Below are 21,096 nucleotides of genomic sequence, written 5' to 3'. Positions count from 1 at the left end.
ACTTCTCCCAACGCGGAGCAAACTTCTAAGCCGTCATTTGGATAAACTAACCGCACATTGGGGGTCTAAACCCTTACTTTCTCGCATGAAAAAATATTAAAACTTAATAAATTAACGATCGTTTCCTCTGGCGGCATGACGACGTCGTTCGGCCGGCTAAACGAGCTGCAGGCGGGTTGAGGAGTCACTCCTCCGCTCCTCTGGTGCTGCTGCAGCTGGCTGGAGCTTCACTTCTCCCAACGCGGAGCAAACTTCTAAGCCATCATTTGGATAAACTAACCGCACATTGGGGATCTAAACCCTTACTTTCTCGCATAAAAAATTATTAAAACTTAATAAAGTGACGAAATAACAGCGCTACAGTGGGAAATAAAACAATAAGTAATGGCAGCGCGGCGGAAGTCGGGGTGGTGGAAGAGAGGTGTGTTTATGAAAGCAGTCTCCACGGTGACGTCACCGTAGGAGCAGAATCAAAATCTGCTAATTTTGTGGTGTGCAGCCTCATGAGCTACTCTGGCTTAAACAAAGAGCCCAAACCAAAAAACTCAGCCACTTTCAAACCCCAGGTTTTCAGGCAAGTTTCCACTGAGGTCCAACACCAGTATACATGTTTTAACAAGGAAAAATGCGATTTCCGGGTGATGACTCCTTTAAAAACACAAATCTCTTCAATCTGCCACAGTCTCTGACCAACCATCAGGATGACACACCTCCTCATTTCAGGGGACAACTCCCTCCCTCCGAGCTCCCCTTCTTCTCTCTTCACTGCTTCCTCCTCCTCCATCCTGCTGGTTTCTACGGTAACCACACCACAACTGCTTTTTGGAGTATCCTGTTGTTCACAGTTTGTGTGGAGCCCCTCCTCCTGAGGACGTCCAGACAGATCCTGGGTCAGGGCTGGCGAGGCAATGATTATAAAAACCACAGGGGTCAGACAGATAAATATTCTCCTTCAGTTTCAATTGTCTCCACTGTCACAGACACACAACTAAAGATACAACACAACAATTCACATGTTCATTTCACCTAATCAAGGCTGAATCTCCAGTCAGGCCAAGTGGGCCGCCACCCAGAGCCTCAACACCTCCAGGTTTACGCCACATCATTTCTGTCTGCATCATATGAATCACTAATTTGTCAGAATCAAACAAAACAAAAAGTGAACTGAAGACTTCTCTCTGTGCCTTTGAGATTGTAAATGCCACTTTTGAGACAATAATCAGCTGATTTATCAGCAAAGGAAATAGCATGAGGACTGCTGTCTGACTGAATAAGACAGGGTTTTTTAGGCTGGAAACCCACATATACATGTGTATCATCAGTGTACAATGAAAAACAGACTGAGAACACCAGAGGGCTCCACAGGGAATCTGGTTTCTGTCTAAATCTGGATTTACCGATGAAGTGATTCAGAAGGTCATGGATACTTCACAAAACTAAAAGTTTAGGCCTCTTGAATGTGGTATCTCAACAGCACCATAAGAAAATTTGATTCGGCACAAACATTCATTTGAATTCAAGGGTTAACTGTCTAGATTTTAGTGGACAAAGCTCAAAGTTTAAGGTCTAACTTTCTTGTGAATGCGATACATCAGACACACTCAGAGGAAACTGTCAGTACTTTTGTCACACTGTTACCTACCTCATAGTAATGACAAATGAATTCAGTAAATGTGACACAATACAATTCAAATGTCTGTGGCTGAAAATTAGCCTGAATTTCTAAGTTTTTTCTAAAATGGGGGTGTTGGGGTAAAGTGAGACAAATGCTGCGGGGTAAAGTGAGACCATGGATGTATTATAATAAATCCATGAGTGAGACTGTGAGCACACCACACACAAAGACTTACACTAGAATCTCGTCCCCCAAGCCAGAAATCTCACGTGATCAAACATGATCTGTAGCCACACTGCTTTGTTATGATGTGCTGTCAGTCAGCTCGCTTCTTTATTGGTTAATTAACTCAATTTTAGTCACATTCCACTTTGTCGGCTCCCCCCACATACAAGAGGACTTTTGATAAAAATCCTCACAATTGTCGGGACCTACAATCTGACCCCCAGACTATCTAACTGGTTCTATCTGTCATTTGAATGTTAATTAAAACATTTTGTGTTGTATTTGATTTTGTTCTTGAGTCACTTTGTGTTAAGAAAAAAAAGTGCTTAATTGACTAATCCCCATGATTCTGTTAGTCCGACATTAGTTCTGGGATGTGTGGTTGTCAAGCTAGCTGTCAGGACTCAACATGTGTTGTTATGGTAGTTTCAGCGTGGAAAAAGTAAGGATCAGTTTACCCCACTGATTTCTTTGGTTTGTCTCAGTTTACCCCTGAGCTGGGGTAAAGTGAGACACGAGACCACTTTTTTTTAAAAACAATCATATTTTCACTGCCCTTCGTCCTAAATACATTCTGATCATTTCCATTGCTAGGAAACATCCTGAATTAATGGGAAATGTGTAAATTTTACCGATAAATCATTTTAGCTCGCTTAGAGGGGAGCAAATGTAAAAAGTGTCTCACTTTACCCCACTCTCCCCTAGTCAGAGCACATGGAGCAGCTGCAAGTCTCCACCACTGTCCACCACTGGCCTAAACCGGAGCACATGTCCGGCGTCTGTCCTCACCTGTCTGTCCTCCCTTCACTCTCCCTCTTCGCGTTTCTTTTATGTCATGTGATATTATTATTGTTGTTGTTACACAGATGAAATTAAACCAGTTGTGTCACCTCTCTCCGCCAGCTCCTCCACTGTTCTTCTGCCTCCGTCCGTGTTGCTGCAGTGATGCCTTAACTGATCGCGGCGCGCATCGGAAAATAGAAGAAATCCCATAAAAACACTGAGAAACGAATCTGAGGAAAATTACTGTATTATTAGGCTATGTTACGTCATTGGATTTTTTTTTTTTTATCATTATTATTATTTTATGACAGGAAACAATTAGTATTTCAGATGTCAATAGTAAATTAGCCTACTCAAGTAGGCCTTTTGCACTAACTTTAAATTCTGACATTTATTTTTCATTGCATCATATTTAAACTATCTGACGAGTTTACAGAATCCAACCAAAGACGGTTGATCCAACCCAAAACTAAACCACTGTAAAATAGGCCTACTAACTGTAACATAATCTGATTATCATCAATTCCTAGGTAAAACATTGCATAGTTCCAACTTCAAAGAGATCAGATTGTCCTGGTTTCCCATTAAAATGTATTGATTTTGATGTATTTCTTATAATTTTGTGTATAGTTTGCTGCTGCTGATGATGATGATGATGATGGTGGTGGTGGTGACTCGTACCTACAGTATGCTCCGTACCTTTACTCTGTCACCACCTTCTGGCCAGCTCCATACACTGCAGCTGTAGTGAGGGTCACACATCATCAAGGTGTTGGTGGTTCTGTCCAGAGGTGGATCACTGAACGGGCTCAACAAGTGCAGGACCACAGAGGGCAGAGGGATCCTGGACCCTGACAGAGTCTGTGCTGAAAGGTCTCCTGTTGTAAAGAGATGTGACCCTGTGATCCAGAGTCTGTGTCCGGAGTCAGTCAGGATGTCCTATGCTACAGAAGAGGGCTTGTGGGCCTGTAAGCAGTCTGAATTCAGGGGCCCGTTGCCTCATAATAATAATAATAATAATAATAATAATCCCTCCACAGCTCTGTGCAACACTGTGTGGGGTCTGGACCTTGACTGTGGATCCATGTGATGAAAGGAAAGCCACCAGAGTCCAGAGTGTGTGTGTTCAGGCTGTGGTCTGGTGTGTTCAACGTCTCTCGGCCTTGTATGCCTACCAACCGTTTGCTGTGCGTGTGTGCATCTGTGTCTGTGTGTGTGTGTGCTGTCAGGTCAAACGAATGAACGGATGCCACTGTGTGTATATGTGTGTGTGTTGTGGTTGCTAATCTCCTGGTGTCATGCATGAGTTCCATCACCAGGCGAGAGAGAGAGAGAGAGAGAGAGAGGTAGGGAGTCTCTGGCCGGCCTCAGACCACTAACCGTCCCCTGTTCATCTCCCTTTTCCTCTCTTGGCCTTTTTTTTTCTGGGTCCGGAAAACCAGAAGCCTCCTGCGTTGCACAACATCGGCCTCCAGCAGGCAGCCTGAGGGGCTCTGAGGTGGGGGGGGGGCTGACACTCAGGCCAGTCATATAGCATGTGCCCTCACTGCTACACATGATGTTCAGTCACTTGCTGAGGCCTCTGGTACAGCTGCTTTGTTAGTGTGTGTGTGTGTGTGTGTGTGTGTGTGTGTGTGTGTGTGTGTGTGTGTGTGTGTGTGTGTGTGTGTGTGTGTGTGTGTGTGTGTGTGTGTGTGTGTGTGTGTGTGTGTGTGTGTGTGTGTGCAGCTCCTCAGTCTCCTTTAGCTCCAGGTTTTGCTTTTCCAGCTTACTTCCTGTTTACTTCAATCATGTATTCAGTCTCCAGCTTGTTGTGCAGCAAACCACTGAGCACTGCTTTAATTCATAAGAAGATATCAGCTCTGAGCTTGTGTGATGTGCAGTGGTGGACAGTAACGGAGTAAATTTACTTGAGTACTGTACTTAAGTACATATCCAGATGATTTGTACTTTACTTGAGTATTAGATTTCTTTGGTACTTATTACTCTTACTTGAATACATTTCCAAGACAAATATTTTTACTTTTACTCAAGTTAATTTCTAGGAAGGCTGAAAAGTACTCGTTACTTTCAGGTCTGCTCTTTTTTTTTTTTTCTAAAATCCTATTGAACACAAGCTGTGTTTGTCAAAGAAGGAAACCCTAACCCCTAAAAGCAGCACATCAGTGCAGCTGCTTTCAAAGAGTTAATTCTCAGAAATAAGAGTTAAAAGGTCCTTAAATTCATTTAGAAAAAATTATAGTCATTCATTGATGTGAAAAATAAGAAATGTATTACTCTTACCCTTACTTTTACTTAAAGTAAATTTAAAAGCATGTACTTTTGGATACTTAAGTACCTTTAAAAACAAGTACTTTTTTACTCTTACTCGAGTAACATGTCGACTGAGCCACTTTTACTTGTAACGGAGTAAATTTTGACCAGTAGTATTTGTACTCTTACTCAAATACTGGGGTCAAGTACTCTGTCCATCTCTGGATGTGTGTGAATGTGACCATTACCCTCTCTCCCTGCCTCTTTATATCTTTCACTCTGAATTCAGACAAGAAAAAGACAAACATAAAACTGGCACAAGTCAAAACTCACAATTTGGCATTGAACAACCAATCCAAGCCAGGCCTAATGCTTTTTAGTGTCTCCTGGAAACACCGCTGTTGTGTTGTGTGAGTTTGCAGTGCATATGTTGTCAAACTGATGAAGATTTTGAAATATGTTTGTCTATTTACACGTGTTTTATTAAGTTGCCGTGTATTGAGTTATACCATGGGCCATGGTATATCTCTGATCACAGTGAATCACTGAAATAAAGGTTAGGGCAATCCTCTCCTACAGAAACATAATTTTTCAAACTAATTAGGAGGCAGATTCAGTTGTATCTATAAAGCCTAAATGTCACTAAAATACTTAGTCACCCAAATATTAGGATACACGTGTCTTAGTTTAAAGACCTCACAAGATAAAAAGCTTCTGGAAGCAACTTTTTATTCAAACCTAGTCAATGAATACAGAGAGATAAAGAGAAGACACACACATGCTTTAAAAAAAAAAAAGAAGAAGCAAAAATGCAACATTTACATTTACAGGTTCACATTTTAACACTCTTCATTAAGTTACATCTCCTCCAGAATCAAATGTCTCAGTTCAGCTTTACTTGTGGGTCCTGGGCCACCACAGGTTTAACCTATCTACACAAAGACTGGAAGCAGGGGGATAGCCTATCTTAGCACTATGATGCGATTTAGGTAAAGCCATGTTAGCCACTAGAGGTCACTGCAACCTGTGGATACTGCATGCGTTACAATGAAGAAGGGACTTTTGGATAACGTTCTGAGTGATGTTAGCAGTTCATTCTTTGAAATTGAAGTCTGCTTGTGAATGGCTCATTAAAGCAGAAGTAAGCGGAATGTTTGTGTTAATATAAGTTTTAAATAGTTATATCTTCCGACAGCAATCACTAGATAGAGTGTTTGGTCTGAAACACGGGTCTGTCAGTCACTCTGCTCTGCTGTAAGCCGAGGAGAAAACTTTCCTTGTATCCTACAACTTTTATCCAATGAGGAGAGAGAACGGCATAAAGGGGCAGTCCTCTCTGTGTGTGCAGCCAAGGGATGCGCGTGAATGTGGTGACGTAGGGACGAGGGCGGGGACTGCTAACTCCATCGTCTGACAGGAAGTTAGCCAAAACCACCGGATCGCTTACTTCTGCTTTAAACAGTTTACTTCAACAGCATTGGCTGGTAAACTTCAGGAAAAGAAATTCAAAGTGTTTCACATGAAGCAATTAAAACATTTAAAAAGAAAGAATATCAGCTAAAACATTAAAATGGATAGCTAGAATACACAAACTGTAAAACAAGACAAAACACTGTAACAAAACACTGTAACAGCCTGTGTCAAAAACACTGGACCCACTTCTCAAAGGCGTATCCATACGCCCGGTGGGCCTGGGCTGCAGTGACTCAGACCTGTGATGATGTAAACAACAAGAAATAGTTCCACAATTGACGTTCAGCAGAGCTGCAGAGGGGGTGAGGAGGAGGTGCACAGGTTACAGGGGAGCAGCTGTGTGAAGGACTGGAAGGTGACCTCCTCGATGGGAGGGGCCAGCTTCAACTGCTTAGTTTCTGATTGGTCGCCTCTCCTCTTCTTCTTGGTCTTATTGGTCACTCTACGGTTTCTGGTTTGGATGCCATCTTTCTTCATCGCCAGCGGCCTGTTGACCTGAAACACAGCAAAGTAACTCTGAGTACTCTGTAGCAGAGACACAGCACCTGCTGTAGTACTTTGTAGAAGGGTTCCCAGTACCTGGTGTAGTTTGTAGTACAACCCACAGGCATTGCAGACCGGTTCTCCTGCAGCGTTTCTCCTCCACAGTGTTGTTGTTACTGTGTCACAGTTGACACACTGAGTTCCTTTTCTCTGAGTCACCGTCTGAAAACACAAACCAGATGAAACCTGTTAGCCTATGTGGTATATTGATGTGTTGATGAAAAGAAGGGATCACTGCCAACACGTCTTCACCTGCATTCAAATTTAAGTTTATTACAAGAAAAAGAACAGTGTTCAAAAATGCTGACTCGTGGAGTATCTCTGGTGCCAATATGAGATCTCTCTCTCTCTTGGCCTTAAGTTTATTACAAGAAAAAGAACAGTGTTCAAAAATGCCGATTCGTGGAGCATCTCTGGTGCCAATATGAGATCTCTCTCTCTCTCTTGGTCTAAAGCTCTAGCCTTATATACGTTTTCTAATTCTCCACCTTCTCCCACAGAAGGACATAACTGACCAGGATGGTCAGACAAGGACAGGATCTATAAACAGAGTCTAACCTATACCTTCTGACATTTAACCTCTTGACCAAGCTAACTAAACATAGATACAGTGTCAAGTATCCCCAAAAACTATGACCCACAGAGATGGGTAGATGACAAGGAACACATTTCTCAGGGTACATTCCACACTACTACTAGACACCTAATCTAAACATCTTGCTGTAAATGTATGTGTGTGCCTTTCTCTCTTATATGATCTACATTTATTTATATTCATTCTATTTGAATATAAACTGTAACTCATCACAAATGAAGTTCCTATCCAAATGGTGACTGACCTCTGACATATCCATTAACTTTTAGGCTAAGAAAACACCATGAAAAACATAAGATAATTCAAGATATTAAAGCAAAAATGTTCAGGTGGATAATACACTACACCTAGCTTAGCATAAAGCTGGGGGTAACTGTTAGCCTAGCATAGTACAATGATTGGAAACAGAGAAACTGTTAGCTCAGCACAATAACTGGTGTGTCTTACAGTTCTCCTCTTTGGTCTCAGCAGGGGTCTGTTGCTGGTCTTCTGCTGCAGGCTGCAGGCGTGGCAGAGGTGATGACCGCCGCTGTCTCTCCTCCACAGGGGGGCGCTGCTCGTCCCACAGCTCACACACTTACGCTGCTCTGAGCAACACACCAAAGGCAACATGAAACATCCTCTGAGAGAGAGCACACAGGTAGAGCTCAGACAGGCCTATACGATGTCTCACCTGCTAGGTTGTCATGCCCCCATGACAGCCTGCCAGGCAACGCCCAGTCGCCAGAAGTGGGTGACGACGGGGAGGGATAAAAGTTGCCATAATAACTATTCCATCCAGATGTTGAGGAGAAGAGGCAGGTGGGAGGCATGGTCAGAACAGGGTCACCACAGGATGAAGGAGGAGGAGGCAGGATGTACTGACAGCCTGAGTCATCCAACCAGTGGCAGGTACTCACAGCCTGGTGACCGGCATCATGGGATAGGAACGGTGATTGGAGGAGGTTGGGTGTAGGGCAGGGGCTAACCTGTGAACAATAACAAGGAACATTAAATTGTTTTTCTCAGAGGATCTGACAGAATCCTGGTTCATGAACTGGACGATGGTCAGGTCACCAGGTGGGCTGCAGCAAGATATTACAAATAGTCAGGCAACAGACAGATGTTCAAATTCCTCCATTGCACAAAGACTGTCTGGGTCAATTAAGATCTTTTTTTTAAAAGTATATTTCTTTGGCTTTTTGCCTTCATTGAGAGCACACAGTAGAGAGAGATAGACAGGAAAGGGGGAGGCAGAGAGAGGGGGAATGACATGCAGGAAAGGGCTGCCTGACGCGGGATTCGAACCGGGGCCACCTGCGGTGAGGACTTTAGCCTCTACGTGGCATATATATATATATATTAGGGCTGTCAATTGATCGAAAATAAAAATTAACAAATTAATCGCACAATTTTATGTAATTAATCACGATTAATTCATCAATTAATTAATTGCATTTGTCCTCTTAAGACTGAAGCTTATAATGAATATGTATTCATGTACAATCATCAAATTAATGTAGAATAAACACAAAAAAGTATATTTCAATTCAAAGACTATTTTAATGGCTTTCTTCAAACGTTGAACACAGTTTCTCTCCTGTGAAGTACAGATGTGGCATAAAAAAGGCCTTTCTTATATCCTCTAACAGAAACTAATCTGAGAAACCAAATCCAACCAGTAATCCTTTGCAAGATTTATGAACACCTTTGAGGAAAAAACACGAGAGTAGGGTAATGTTTTGTTTCATTCAGTAAGTGGGAGATCTCCACAGACCAGAAACCTGAGACAGATATTTGGTTCAGATGAATGAACAGTGGACATGTGGTCCAAGGTAAAACAGTGTCACTATGACAGACTGAGAGACAGCAGTAGGTAAAAATGATGGGTGATGAGTCTGACCTCTGAGTTGAAGGCTGTTCTTTCAGATCGAGTCGTCATAATGATCAGGTGGGAACAGTCTGATGTCACTGTGTCAGAGGAGGGAAAAGTAAACAGGATAACTGCACATGATCTCTGCAACCAGCAAAATCTAAAGGTGAAATTAAGGTGACATCTCCTTAAAAAGAACAGAAATGTGTTTCTTTGAGCTGAGAACAGTAATTAACCTGCTGTGATGATGGTGATGATACTTACAGAGGAAGAAGAGCTGTTCAGAGTCACCTCGGTCTGAATAAAGAACTGAACCTGGCTGTTGGTCTGAGGTTAAGGAGGAGAAGGAGGAAGTGGAAGAGGAGGAGGAGGCGGGTGGCAGTGGCAAAGTTTGGGGGGGGTTCCTTCTCAGTATTTGACAAGTGGAACTCTAATATAAAACAGGTTTGCATATGGTGACAGAACTGTAGAAACAAGGGAAGAATGGAATCACCTCACAATAATTAAGAATGGAAATATAATGAGTTTTCAGGATGAGAAATAAAGATATGGATTAGAAAATGTTTTTAGGACTATTTTATTTTTTAGATATCTTCAATCAAGGGACTGTTTTATAAAAGAAATACCAAACATAAGAGCCTTAAATTGGGTGATTTATCTGATACACAGACTTAGACTTAGATATTATGGGACAAGATTTAAGACCTTGTCAACATCAAGGCTGAATGGAAGAGGGAGATGGAAGAATGGTCCAATATGTGTGAAACTTAACACACCAAGGATCTGGAGGGAGTATGGGTGGAAAAACCCAAACACAAAGCTTCAGTGCATCTGAAGGGTGAACAAACTAAATCACAACAATTATGTTCACTGACATGTGAGATCAAAGAAGTGAATCAGAAAGACATTTTCTGGAAATGCCATCAATGACACAATTCAGGGAAAATGCTTACTTAAAGAATACTGTTCCCTGGAAATATAAATGATTATGTCATTGAGAATAAAAGGTATTCACCAGTGTATTATTGATCACTGACAAGAAAGCAAATACAAAAACTTGTATTGATTATCTAAAGAGCAGAAATCCTGCAGTGTATTTGTAGTTCTAAATCAAAACAAGAATACGTTAAATAAACAATACATTTAATCAGATAAATGTGTAAAGCACAGAGATTTGTTCAATTCATCAGTTATTTGTTCAGAGGCAGGAAGAGTGTCCCCGCAACAAGTCGGGGTTGACCACGCTGTTCTGCAGGGGCAGATCCACTGAGAAGTCAGTGGGTGGAGCCTGCAGGCGCTGACGGGGGGGTCGACCCCCCCTCCGAGGGATGGGGAGTTCCGAGTGGTGTGCAGGAAGAGGAGAAGAAAAGAAGTACGGATGGAGGAGAGCCTGCAGAGAGGAGGAGAGAGAGCAGGGGGAACACCAATCAGTACGTCAATTAATACATCTATCAATATCAAGAACATTCTGATGGACAGGCAGTCAGGAAGCTGTGAAAATATGAACCACTGTTTATGAGAAATGATCCTGCATGTCCCATGATGCACCTCAATCATGGAAAAGGTCTAAATAGGAGGGGATCGCAGAAATCCACCTTCTGTCTCCTACCTGTCTGGCTGAGCAGCGCTGTTTGGATGGATACACCAGGAACTTGTAGAGAAGGTTGATGGCTTGAGGGCATGTGTCAGGGACGATCTCCTCCAATGGGATCGCTGGATTCTCCTTAAAGGTGATTTTATTGTAATCTGGGAGCTCCACTATTTCCTAGACAGGGAAACAAATAGTCGTTCATACCATGAGTGTATCATCTCTCACATACATTTTGATTGGCAGATTTAAAAAATAAAGCTGATTCAGTCTTTAACTTCAGTGTGTGTAAATATCTACAGACATTACTTATGAATATTATGTGTGTGTGTGTTTGTGTGTTTGTGTGTCTGTGCGTGCCGTACAGGCCAGCTCTCCTGTGTTGGTGTACCCAGCACCCTGAGGACGCAGCAGAGCTGTTCGATGTCATTCTCTCCAGGAAACAGAGGAGACGAGTTCAGCAGCTCCCCGAAGATACAGCCCACTGCCCTGAAACACACACTCACAACTTAATCAACAGTGTACCTTGTGAAGCTGCTCCTTACAGAACCAGGTTATCAGTCAGAAGTGCACTGAGTACATCTGTGGCCCCAGACTGCCCCCTGCTGCTCAGCTCTGAGCACTGCACAACGTTATTTTAGTCATTGGTTTGGCTTGGCTAGTTTTAGTAACAGTCTCAGCATCAGCAGTATGATAGTAGCTGTATATCTATCTATCTATCTATCTATCTATCTATCTATCTATCTATCTATCTATCTATCTATCTATAGATACACACATTAAAATTTGAAGTAGTTATAGGTTTCTCACCACAGGTCAACTCCCTCGTCGTACTTTCTGGCCCCATAGAGCAACTCAGGAGCTCTGTACCACCTACACACACACACGCACACACACACACACACACAAAAACACATCTATAATGTATATGTATACGATGAGTCTTTCTGGATGATGATGCAGAGCTCAGAGTGTTACCTGGTGGCCACCTGGTGGCTGTACAGCCTCTCTCCCTGTTCACTGAACAGTCTGGCCAGACCGAAATCTGCGATCTTCAGGTGACCTGAAGAGCTGATGAGGAGATTTGCTGGCTTCAGGTCCTAGACACACACACAGAGGACTTTTATTCTGGTGGGCAGACAGAATAAAAGCGGAAACTCTCTGCTATTCAATGAACACATTCACTGAAGTCTGAGTGTAACTTCAGACTCTTTGTGGAGACTCATGTGTCTATAACAAAGACAAAACAACACACACATGTGTATCTCTGTATCTAGACCCTTTTGATGTAGTGACTGCAGTGTGTTCTCACCCGGTGCATGATGTTATTATGATGCAAGAAAGCAACACCCTTCAGCAGCATCATCATGTAACCTTTGACCTGAGCCGGGGTAAGGGGTCGCTGGGAGTTCCTGATGACCTCAGACAGGTCAGAGAGCATGAAATCAAACACCAGGACGAAGCCTGTACCATGAGGGAAGACATCCTTCAGTTTCACTACCTGGAGAGGAAGAGCAGGAGGAGGAGGAGGAATGAGTGTAAAATTAACATCCGACCGCTGACCTGATGTCCCCCGGTACTCACGTGCTGGTTGTCCTCGATCTCCTGCAGGGCCTTGATCTCCCTCAGAGCCTGGTTGGGGATCCCGTCCTCCAGCCTCCTGAGGGCCACTTTCTTCAGAGCCACTGTCTCTCCGGTCTGACAGACAATAATCAATACATCACTATCAAGATATTCATCACTGTTAATTTAACGCACTAAAATGTGTGCAGATTATCGCTGACTCATCCTTCCATTTTCAAACTAATCATTTGTCAGTTGTTGTGGAGCAGCAGTTACCTCGATGTGTTTGGCCTTGAAGACGATGCCATGGGCTCCTTCTCCAATCCGACCCAAAATACTGTACTGCTCCATGTCTCACAGTCACTGCACCAAGTTCCTCTCTCTCTCTCCACACTGGATCCACGTCAACCTGTCCCAACTGAACTGGGTCTCCAAAAACTGTCTAGCACTTTCAGCACTTTGCTCTTATTTAAAACTGAATTGAGGTAAAATTCTGTCATCACTGTTTGTGTTGAACACTGTGAGCCATTGTTTCATTATGTTCAGGGCCAAATGCACCTGATTTGTTTCCACTATCCTGTTATTTCATTCACTGTCAGTCAGTAGGACATAGATAATGGTATTATTCTTTGCTCTCCAAGAGAGGCTCTATCTGTGACCCAAATTCCTGACTTAAAAATGAAAGTGACGTGTCCAGGGAAACTGTCAGTAACGGTAAAAAATACTGTGACACGAGTTATAAGTTATTTACATATACAAAATACCAGTATTGCTCTTTATTGTGGTTTCCAGTTGATGAGAAGAAGCCGAAAAGCAGTGAACACTGAAGCGAAACACGGGCGCCATTCATAAATCTGGTGATTTATTGATCATTTCCTAGACGGTTCAATAAACTATTAAGCTATAAACATTAATTCTAAAGGCTAGTTGAAAACACTGTGTCCTTCCATTCGGCATAAAAACAATCATAAAGAAACAACCAGTGTCAAAGAAAAGGCTTCTTTTGTAAAATACAAACCCGTCGGCTCCTGCACTGAGCCAGCTAATGTTTGGCTAACGTTACCTTGGTAACCCTCTAGCTAAACTAACACGTCTCCAGATTGAACGACAGGTCGAGTTTGTCAGTCCCAATCTTCTGCTTCTGACCTACCACACAGGCCCGACACGAACTGTGGAGACGTATTTTATCAACGCACACTCTTTTCTTGTGTTTGAACAAACAAAATAAGCATTAGCTGTAGCGTTAGCTACAGGGCTGACGGAGGCCTGCCATATTTGTTTATCGTGACGTCACGACAGTGGTCCTGTCTTTTTTTTTTAAATAAACTTTATTTACACAAAGCAGTGACAAGGCAAACAGCGTCCTGTCACATATTAAAAATGGATCGCTACATCATCACTACGGCGAAGAAAAATACAGGCCACGTCTCTAAAGGAACGCTGCAAGAAGGTTACCATCGTTGAATGTACACTCGAAACTTCAGTTTAGTCAAAAGAAAAATAATGATGAATATGGTGTGGGTGTTCCACAATCCACACCCCAGTCCACTCGGTGGCGCTAATGCATCTAAAAGCTGGTTTGCCTCTCGTCGCCACTAAACACAAAAGAAGAAGAAGCGGTCCACTTCTTTTGCGGAGACGTGTGTTTGGTGTTTACATGCGGGACCTGGTCCAGACTAGAGTCCAGACCGGGTAGTGGGCTGATACGGAGTCAGAAACGTGAACTTTAACCAGTGAGACCGTCGTTGGGCCGCTGCTGCCGGTGTTGGTTTTCTTCACGGATGGAAGAGGAAACGGAGAAGATGTCTCTGCCCGTCAATGCTAATGCTAATGCTAATGTGGACCAGAAGGTTTTGCAGTATGAAACCTTCATCAACGAAGTTCTGAGGAGAGATTTACAGTAAGAAAACAGACAGCCCCAGAATTTAATTTACAGTCTGAGTCAGTCGCAAACCGGCGATGCAGCTGTGTTTACCTGATGTGTGTGTGAAGAGTGAGTCTGGCATAAGTAGAAACGGAACACTAAACTCAGTCTGCACAGGAAACTACACATCTGGGCCCGTGTCATCAATCTGCTGACACACTCAAGAGTTTATGAACATGACTTACACATCAGAGTGCTGCAGAGTCTGAGAATGTAATTACGGTATGCAAATCCACAGCAGATAGATAGCTGACGGTGCTGTCAGAGAGTCAGGGATGATGGCATCATCAGAGCTTTGATTGATTATTTTCTCTTCATATCATGCAGTCCTAGTTAATAATGCTGGCCCAGCAGGCCACTATACAGAAGGAGGGAAATGTACGGTGGCCGTGAGAGCTCGACACAGTTCAACATAAAACACCCTCATCAATTTGACACTACAACATATGCTACAAACACACAATGCAACAGAGGTGTTCTCAGGGGACATTGGAAAGTGATGAACCAGGCTGGGACATGGTTGTTGTTCAAAGCTTTTAACTTGAAAATTCACAAGGTCTCAGCCAGGTTCATCACTAGTTTTCCCTGCACTGATCTGGAGGCAGTTCTGCTGGCACTGGTCCACAAAGTCCTGGATCAGGTGTCTGGACTCCCTGTTGTCACCATCTGTGATGAGGCTGAGTTTCTTAACCGATATTAGTCTTTAGATGTTTTCCGAGGCCAGAATTAACACACACACACTACACAGCTGTGAAGAGTGACTATTTAGGAAGTGGTGGTGCAGTGGTGATGTCAGGTAGTGTTGGCAGAAAGGCTGAGCTAAACCAAAACTACCTGCCTTTGATACACATGACAAGAACAGAGAGATAGAACATGTTGTTTAGTGACTGTCTGAGTCTGACCCAGTGTGTGTGTGTGTGTGTGTGTGCATGTGCGTGTGTGTGTGTGATGTTTTGCAGGAAGGTTCTGGAGCAGAGAGACTCAGTTTATGAGAAGATCTCTCAGTACCTGCTGCTGAAGAACACCATACAAAGCTTACAGGTAAACACACACTATGGAAAGCCAAATGGGTCATAATTCATCTCCTGGCACCTATATACATATTGTAAACAGCCTTCTGGTGTTTGTTAACGTCTGGTGATGCTCAGAACAGCTTTTAAAAGCAGGTGTTGTGACGATATATTGTGGAACTCCACCCTGTGTTTGCTTTAATTTATGAGCTTAGAAGCTCAGAATCTTAGAAGCAGATGGGAGACCACACCAGTCATGACAAAGTACCAGCATGAAGAACTGTAGCAGACGAGAGCTGCTCAGTTATTGCAAAAATTAATGCAAAATCACAAATTTCAAAACAAAAAGTGTTCATCCTGTGTAGGTATTCCCATTACACATGATCATTTGAAGATATGGGACCTTGGGATTCATTTTACGAAATACTTTTTTTTTTTGTGTCGCCACATGCTGATGAAATGCCTGGTTGTGTTTAAACATCAGATGCCATGTGAAGGAGGCAGATTATGACTTGTATGGCTTTCCATAAGACACAAAGAAACACATGCATTCTTTTTTCTACTGAGTAGGCGCTCATCTATTGAATGACACCTCAGCTCTTCTCACTGTGTGTGTGTGTGTGTGTGTGTGTGTGTGTGTGTGTGTGTGTGTGTGTGTGTGTGTGTGTGTGTGTGTGTGTGTGTGTGTGTGTGTGTGTGTGTGTGTGTGTGTGTGTGTGTGTGTGTGTGTGTGTGTGTGTGTGTGTGTGTGTGTGTCTGCGTCTGCAGGAGTCAGGCTCTCAGCGGCTGAAGACAGATGTAGATCTGGGCTGTAACTTCTACGTCCAGGCTGACGTGTAAGCTGCTGATATCCTCATCAAGAAAATTAAAAGACAGACAAAGAATGGGAGGAAGTACATTGTGCAGTACCATAAGTTACCATTGCCATTAGGGATGTCACGATAACAGTGTTGTTTTTGGCAGGCATTTTAGATTTAGTCTTAGTCTTAGTCTTTTTGATGAAAATACTTATTAGTTTTAGTCAATTTTAGTCATTTCTATATGTGATAGTTTTAGTCTAGTTTTAGTCGACGAAAACTCAACAAGGTTTTCGTTTAGTTTTAGTTAGTTTTAGTTAAAAAAAAAAAGTCTTTTAACAAATTAATTCAATAAAGGAATGGTTTACATAATGTTTCCACCCAATGGCTTATGGTCTAAGGATTATGCATTACCCTACACACAGATAGTGGTAACAGTAGCCTGGTGCATTCAGTTTTTTTCTGCTGGATTATATTTAAAATACGTCCATATATCTTCTGGTCGAGTGACGGCAGGTGTGTTGAGCAGAATGTGCGCTGCATGCCAGGTGGTGGGCGTGACCACACAAGGATGGGATGCAGCAGCGTTGCAGATACTTGTTGATTTTTAATTGACAGGTTATACGCACAATAAGCAGAAATGTCGTGCATTTTGAACGTCTGACCACCCGTCAGCGCCGCGGAGCCGCTGCACCGCGGTCACCGGAGCAGCTGATCACTGCCTGGCTGCTCTCTGCCGCTCTAATCACAAGCACCGGGCGCACCGCGGCTCGTTTCAGCAGCGTTGTTCTGTTGTTGACGGAGCCGTTGCTAAATCATGTGAAGTTTAGAATAATGACAATCCATAATATGGAATTTAGAGGCGATCACAGCCCTACCACTAACATTTTCGTCTGTTCTCGTCTCGTCAACGGAAACTCACACACGTCTCGTCATGTTTTCGTCATCAGAGAGCCATGTTTATCTCGTCACCGTCTCGTTATCGTCATGAAAAAAAGGTGCGTCAACGAAAATATTTCGTCATCGTCATCGTTAACGAAAACAACACTGCACGATAATAGATTTTTTTGGTACGATTATTGTCAGAGAAATAATCACGGTATTACGATTATCACGATTATTATGCATTAATTAATTTCACAACACTATGAATGTGTAAAATCAAATATAGTAAAAATATAGATTACTAATTATAAGATATTTTAAATATCTATTAAAATATGACCAATTATTAATCCGCCAGGGGAAGTGTTTGAAATATTCAAGTCATTAATTGTCGATTCGACACCAAATGTTTAAAGGGACAACGAGGAGTTTCTATTTGGTTATAAAAAAGTCTCACGTTAATGTGGATGAATCTACGCTACCCACACTTGTTAATGGCTCCATTTTCGATAAATATATCGTTTTGTCTCTATCGTTATTTTGTTATTTTAATTAATGGTGGAAATGCTGGGCGAGCCGACCAGCGTTTCCTTACTTTCGGTTTCGTGGACGCTCATGAGAATAATGCCGTCGTATTGCCGTGTATGGTCGGGACTACGACGGTAACTGAACCTCTTTGAACCTCTGACTTTAATTCTTGATGAATGAAAACATGAGTCCGTCTTGCGCCGGTCGAAGAATTCTACGGTGCGCGCGGAGGCTCATATGTAGTGTGAAAACGCTTAGCTTTTCCAAAACTCCTCGTTGTCCCTTTAAGTTACTTTTAATCTTTTTTTTAAAATTACAAACGACACTCTAGCATTTAAACTCCTACCAATCCAAAGCTACGTTAGGTAAAGGGACCAGTATCTGTGCATTCACCTTTACTTTGGCGCCACATTTGCCGACACGGTTCATACATAATCTTTTTTTGGAAAGTGACGGTATTTAGGAACCTTTGCGATCAATTAATTGTGGCATTTAATACCGCAATTAATTGTGAAAACAAGTAATTGTGACATCCCTAATTGCCATTATACATACATTTTACATAAATATACACAAACCATACCTTCATATAAATGATGAGCATTTATTACGAACACAGCACTGATCACAAAAACAGCAAGGCTCCATCACCATGACAACCATAACTAATTGATTTATTGATATCATCTTGTTCCTGCTATTGTCCCACTGACTGTTTAGGTTTGTGCAGCTCCCATTAGAAGATCAAGGTTTTTGACCCCACCCTCTCGTCTGTCTGTCAGGGAGGACTCGTCCAGGATCTTCGTGGCAGTCGGTTACGGTTTCTTCGTTGAGATGACTCACGACGAGGCTCTGGGCTTCATCGAGAAGAAGACGAGTCAGCTCACAGCGTCAGTTTGAACTCACACAGCATCATTCCTTTTTCCTCTGAGGTTTTTTTTTTTTTTTTTTTTTAAATCTGCAGCCAGTCTTGTTTGGAAACTTTGGAGAGTAAAATCAAGTTTGAGGGTTTGGATGAAGTTTATCAAGAGAATTAAGGAAATAAAGTCACTGATTAAAACTGACTTTACAGAAACATCAAGTGACTGAGAGATGCTAACTATGCTAATGTTGTGTGTTTCAGCTTCACGGAGCAGCTCACCAAAGACTCTGCCAAAATAAAAGCCAACATCCGCATGGTGCTGGAGGTCAGTTTGTTTTGTACAGACTAGCCTCTGAGAAATATTTAATTATTAATTATCGATTATAAATCCTTTAAAGGGATAATTCACCCAAAATTCAAATTTCACTCATTATCTACTCACCCTCATGTGGACTAAGGGCTGGGAGAAGTTACAGAGTCCTCCGTGCCTTCTCTGAGTTACAGCGGGGCTCCGTGCAGCACTGCATGTCCATATGACGGTTGAGAACGGAGCTCACTTTTCTTCGTCCAAAAAGACACACCAAAAAACATCCAAATACCTCCATAGTGCTCGTCTGTAATGTCCCTCTTGTATTGAAGCCCCGACAATGAGAAATTGTTCGGAAAAATTTAAATAAGTCTATGTTTTAAGGTTGTTTGTAGCGGAAGCTCCCAGTGTTGCTCTGCTGGAATCTCGCGTGACTTGCGGAGCCGTGAACTGGGTGTCAATGCAAATCGCGCAAGATTTGCACTGACACAGGCAAAGCAGTGAACTGAGACACTGGGAGCTTCTGCTACAGACAAGCTTAAAACATATACTTAACAATTTCTCATGTTGGGGCTTCAATACAAGAGGGACACTACAGACGAGCACTATGGAGGTATTTGGATGTTTTTTGGTGTGTCTTTTTGGACGAAGAAAAGTGAGCTCCGTTCGCAACCATCATATGGACATGCAGTGCTGCACGGAGCCCCGCTGGAACTCAGAGAAGGCACGGAGGACTCTGAAACTTCTCCCAGCCCTTAGTCCACATGAGGGTGAGTAAATAATGAGTGAAATTTGAATTTTGGGTTAACTTTTTATATTTAGAAATAATAATTATTATTGTTGTTGACTTTTTTTTCAGATGTCTTATTAATATTGTGTTACTTGCACTAATATTTTTTATTCTTACACAAATACTTGTAACATACTCAGAAATCTTAAGAGACGTCTGATGGCTGCTTTCTTCTTCTGCTCAGGGTCTGAGGGAGCTGCAGGGACTGACTGATCTCCCAGAAAACAGAGGAAGAGATGTTTTCTAGTCTGCTCCACATGTTGGTCGACTGCAGGACGACCACAGGACAGTTTTAAATACTGATCACTGCACCCTCTGGATGGTCTGTTAATGGACATCGACTGTCAGAGAGGGACTAAAGCCTCCCACAGGGGGCGCTGCAGAGCTGAAGGAGGGGACTGCAACCAGAAGAACGGAAGCTGTTGCAGCAGAGTATGCTGTGGCCACATTCTGTTGGACGCCCACTCTGAGCTGTAATAATCTGTTTGTTAACATAGTAAACAACAATGTACAACAGATTTGATAACTGTGAAATATAAGAAGCCTAATGTTGAAGCCAGGAGTAATAAAGTTGTAGTAATGAACACATGAGCAATCAAAGATGCATCAGTCAACAACACAGGTCCTGTTGCCATGGAAACTGGATGCTAAATAGAGGCAGTGGCGTAAGAAGCTGAGAGATGACTCTTGAAATAGGCTCGCACACTCAGTTTGGTCCCAGATGAATGTTCATAAAGAGAAACGTGAATGAGTGGAACAGATTGTTCAAACTGGCCTGACTCCTGTCAGCAGGTCAACCCTGGTAATGTGTCCATATGGTGCTAATGTTTCTGATGATAATAATATACTATACTATATATACTACTTGTGTCATGTATTTTAACTAGGTAGAGACATAGTTCATAGTTGAATTCTAGCTTGTAAGAAGTGAGTTCTAGTTAGACGTGAAATATGATGGGGCATGATGACAAGAGTAACACGAAAAGAGCAGCATGAGAAGGAAATACAGTGCACACACGTGCAAACACCTCAACACCGAATTCAAATGCTTTAAGTAAATTTTATTTGGTTACTCCCCAGCACTGAAATTCTACACAAATGAAACTTTAAGGTCAGCTGACCTTTATTTTGAAATGCAATACCGGAAATGTAAGTGTGTTAATGGCTTGTAACTTAACCGAGGTGGCAGTAACGTTACTTGGTGAGGGGGCGTCCGTCTAAACAGGAAGAAACGGAGAAACACACCTGAGTGATGAAGTTAGTTTACAAGAGCGGACGCTACCACCTGTTCACTGACGATAAACCACCGGGCGGGTTTTACATACTGTTCTCCTGCGCCGGAGGCCTGTGGCTCCGACCACAGCATCAGCGCTGTCCGGGGGCTGACGAGGAAGTCGGCGCGGAGGGTGGAGGGTGGGCTGTCATAGCTGCTGTTAGGCTAGCTGTTAGCACGCTAGGCTAACAGCTTCAGCCCCCTGAAGCCCCTGAACTTGGGGAAACTCT

The 21,096-nt window shown here is 42.7% G+C and overlaps 3 protein-coding genes across 3 annotated transcripts; 1 reads left to right on the top strand and 2 right to left on the bottom strand.

Moving 5' to 3' along the window:
• Window positions 1-6,589: 6,589 nt before the first annotated feature.
• On the bottom strand, window positions 6,590-9,714 carry LOC146983936 (GATA-binding factor 1-A-like). The gene is made up of 6 exons (XM_085783052.1): window positions 9,604-9,714; window positions 9,370-9,499; window positions 8,161-8,455; window positions 7,935-8,074; window positions 6,929-7,054; window positions 6,590-6,844 (listed from the first exon to the last, which is right to left on the bottom strand). The coding sequence occupies exons 2-6, from the start codon at window positions 9,406-9,408 to the stop codon at window positions 6,632-6,634; spliced, it is 813 nt and encodes a 270-aa protein (XP_085639178.1). The 5' UTR covers window positions 9,409-9,499; window positions 9,604-9,714; the 3' UTR covers window positions 6,590-6,631.
• Window positions 9,715-10,405: 691 nt separating this feature from the next.
• Window positions 10,406-13,370, bottom strand: cdk20 (cyclin dependent kinase 20). Its single transcript, XM_085780746.1, has 9 exons — window positions 13,255-13,370; window positions 12,767-12,876; window positions 12,512-12,625; window positions 12,240-12,428; window positions 11,906-12,027; window positions 11,738-11,800; window positions 11,293-11,416; window positions 10,949-11,104; window positions 10,406-10,729 (listed from the first exon to the last, which is right to left on the bottom strand). The coding sequence occupies exons 2-9, from the start codon at window positions 12,839-12,841 to the stop codon at window positions 10,538-10,540; spliced, it is 1,035 nt and encodes a 344-aa protein (XP_085636872.1). The 5' UTR covers window positions 12,842-12,876; window positions 13,255-13,370; the 3' UTR covers window positions 10,406-10,537.
• A 731-nt stretch (window positions 13,371-14,101) lies between these two features.
• uxt (ubiquitously-expressed, prefoldin-like chaperone) lies at window positions 14,102-20,184 on the top strand. Its single transcript, XM_085780745.1, has 6 exons — window positions 14,102-14,390; window positions 15,374-15,455; window positions 16,193-16,260; window positions 18,417-18,524; window positions 18,758-18,821; window positions 19,778-20,184. The coding sequence occupies exons 1-6, from the start codon at window positions 14,272-14,274 to the stop codon at window positions 19,838-19,840; spliced, it is 504 nt and encodes a 167-aa protein (XP_085636871.1). The 5' UTR covers window positions 14,102-14,271; the 3' UTR covers window positions 19,841-20,184.
• The last annotated feature ends 912 nt before the right edge of the window (window positions 20,185-21,096 follow it).

Source organism: Trachurus japonicus, chromosome 7 (genome assembly GCF_045865225.1).
Source record: "Trachurus japonicus isolate A0001 chromosome 7, Traja_1.0".
In the NCBI taxonomy this organism is placed as follows: Eukaryota; Metazoa; Chordata; class Actinopteri; order Carangiformes; family Carangidae; genus Trachurus; species Trachurus japonicus.
Note: the sequence above shows the minus strand (reverse complement) of the source record. Positions and strands in the feature narration are given on the sequence as shown.

Excerpts from the sequence above, each read along its gene's own strand:
- cdk20 (XM_085780746.1), bottom strand. The coding sequence starts at position 12,841 with ATGGAGCAGTACAGTATTTTGGGTCGGATTGGAGAAGGAGCCCATGGC. Across the intron at positions 12,626-12,766 it reads TCAAGGCCAAACACATCGAG|ACCGGAGAGACAGTGGCTCT; the intron begins GTAACTGCTGCT and ends ATTGTCTGTCAG. Across the intron at positions 11,417-11,737 it reads GACGAGGGAGTTGACCTGTG|GGCAGTGGGCTGTATCTTCG; the intron begins GTGAGAAACCTA and ends TGTGTGTTTCAG.
- LOC146983936 (XM_085783052.1), bottom strand. The coding sequence starts at position 9,408 with ATGACGACTCGATCTGAAAGAACAGCCTTCAACTCAGAG. Across the intron at positions 8,456-9,369 it reads GAACAGCCTTCAACTCAGAG|GTTAGCCCCTGCCCTACACC; the intron begins GTCAGACTCATC and ends TATTGTTCACAG. Across the intron at positions 7,055-7,934 it reads TGAGACCAAAGAGGAGAACT|ACGGTGACTCAGAGAAAAGG; the intron begins GTAAGACACACC and ends TTGTGTTTTCAG.
- uxt (XM_085780745.1), top strand. The coding sequence starts at position 14,272 with ATGGAAGAGGAAACGGAGAAGATGTCTCTGCCCGTCAATGCTAATGCT. Across the intron at positions 16,261-18,416 it reads TTCTACGTCCAGGCTGACGT|GGAGGACTCGTCCAGGATCT; the intron begins GTAAGCTGCTGA and ends TCTGTCTGTCAG. Across the intron at positions 18,525-18,757 it reads AAGACGAGTCAGCTCACAGC|CTTCACGGAGCAGCTCACCA; the intron begins GTCAGTTTGAAC and ends TGTGTGTTTCAG.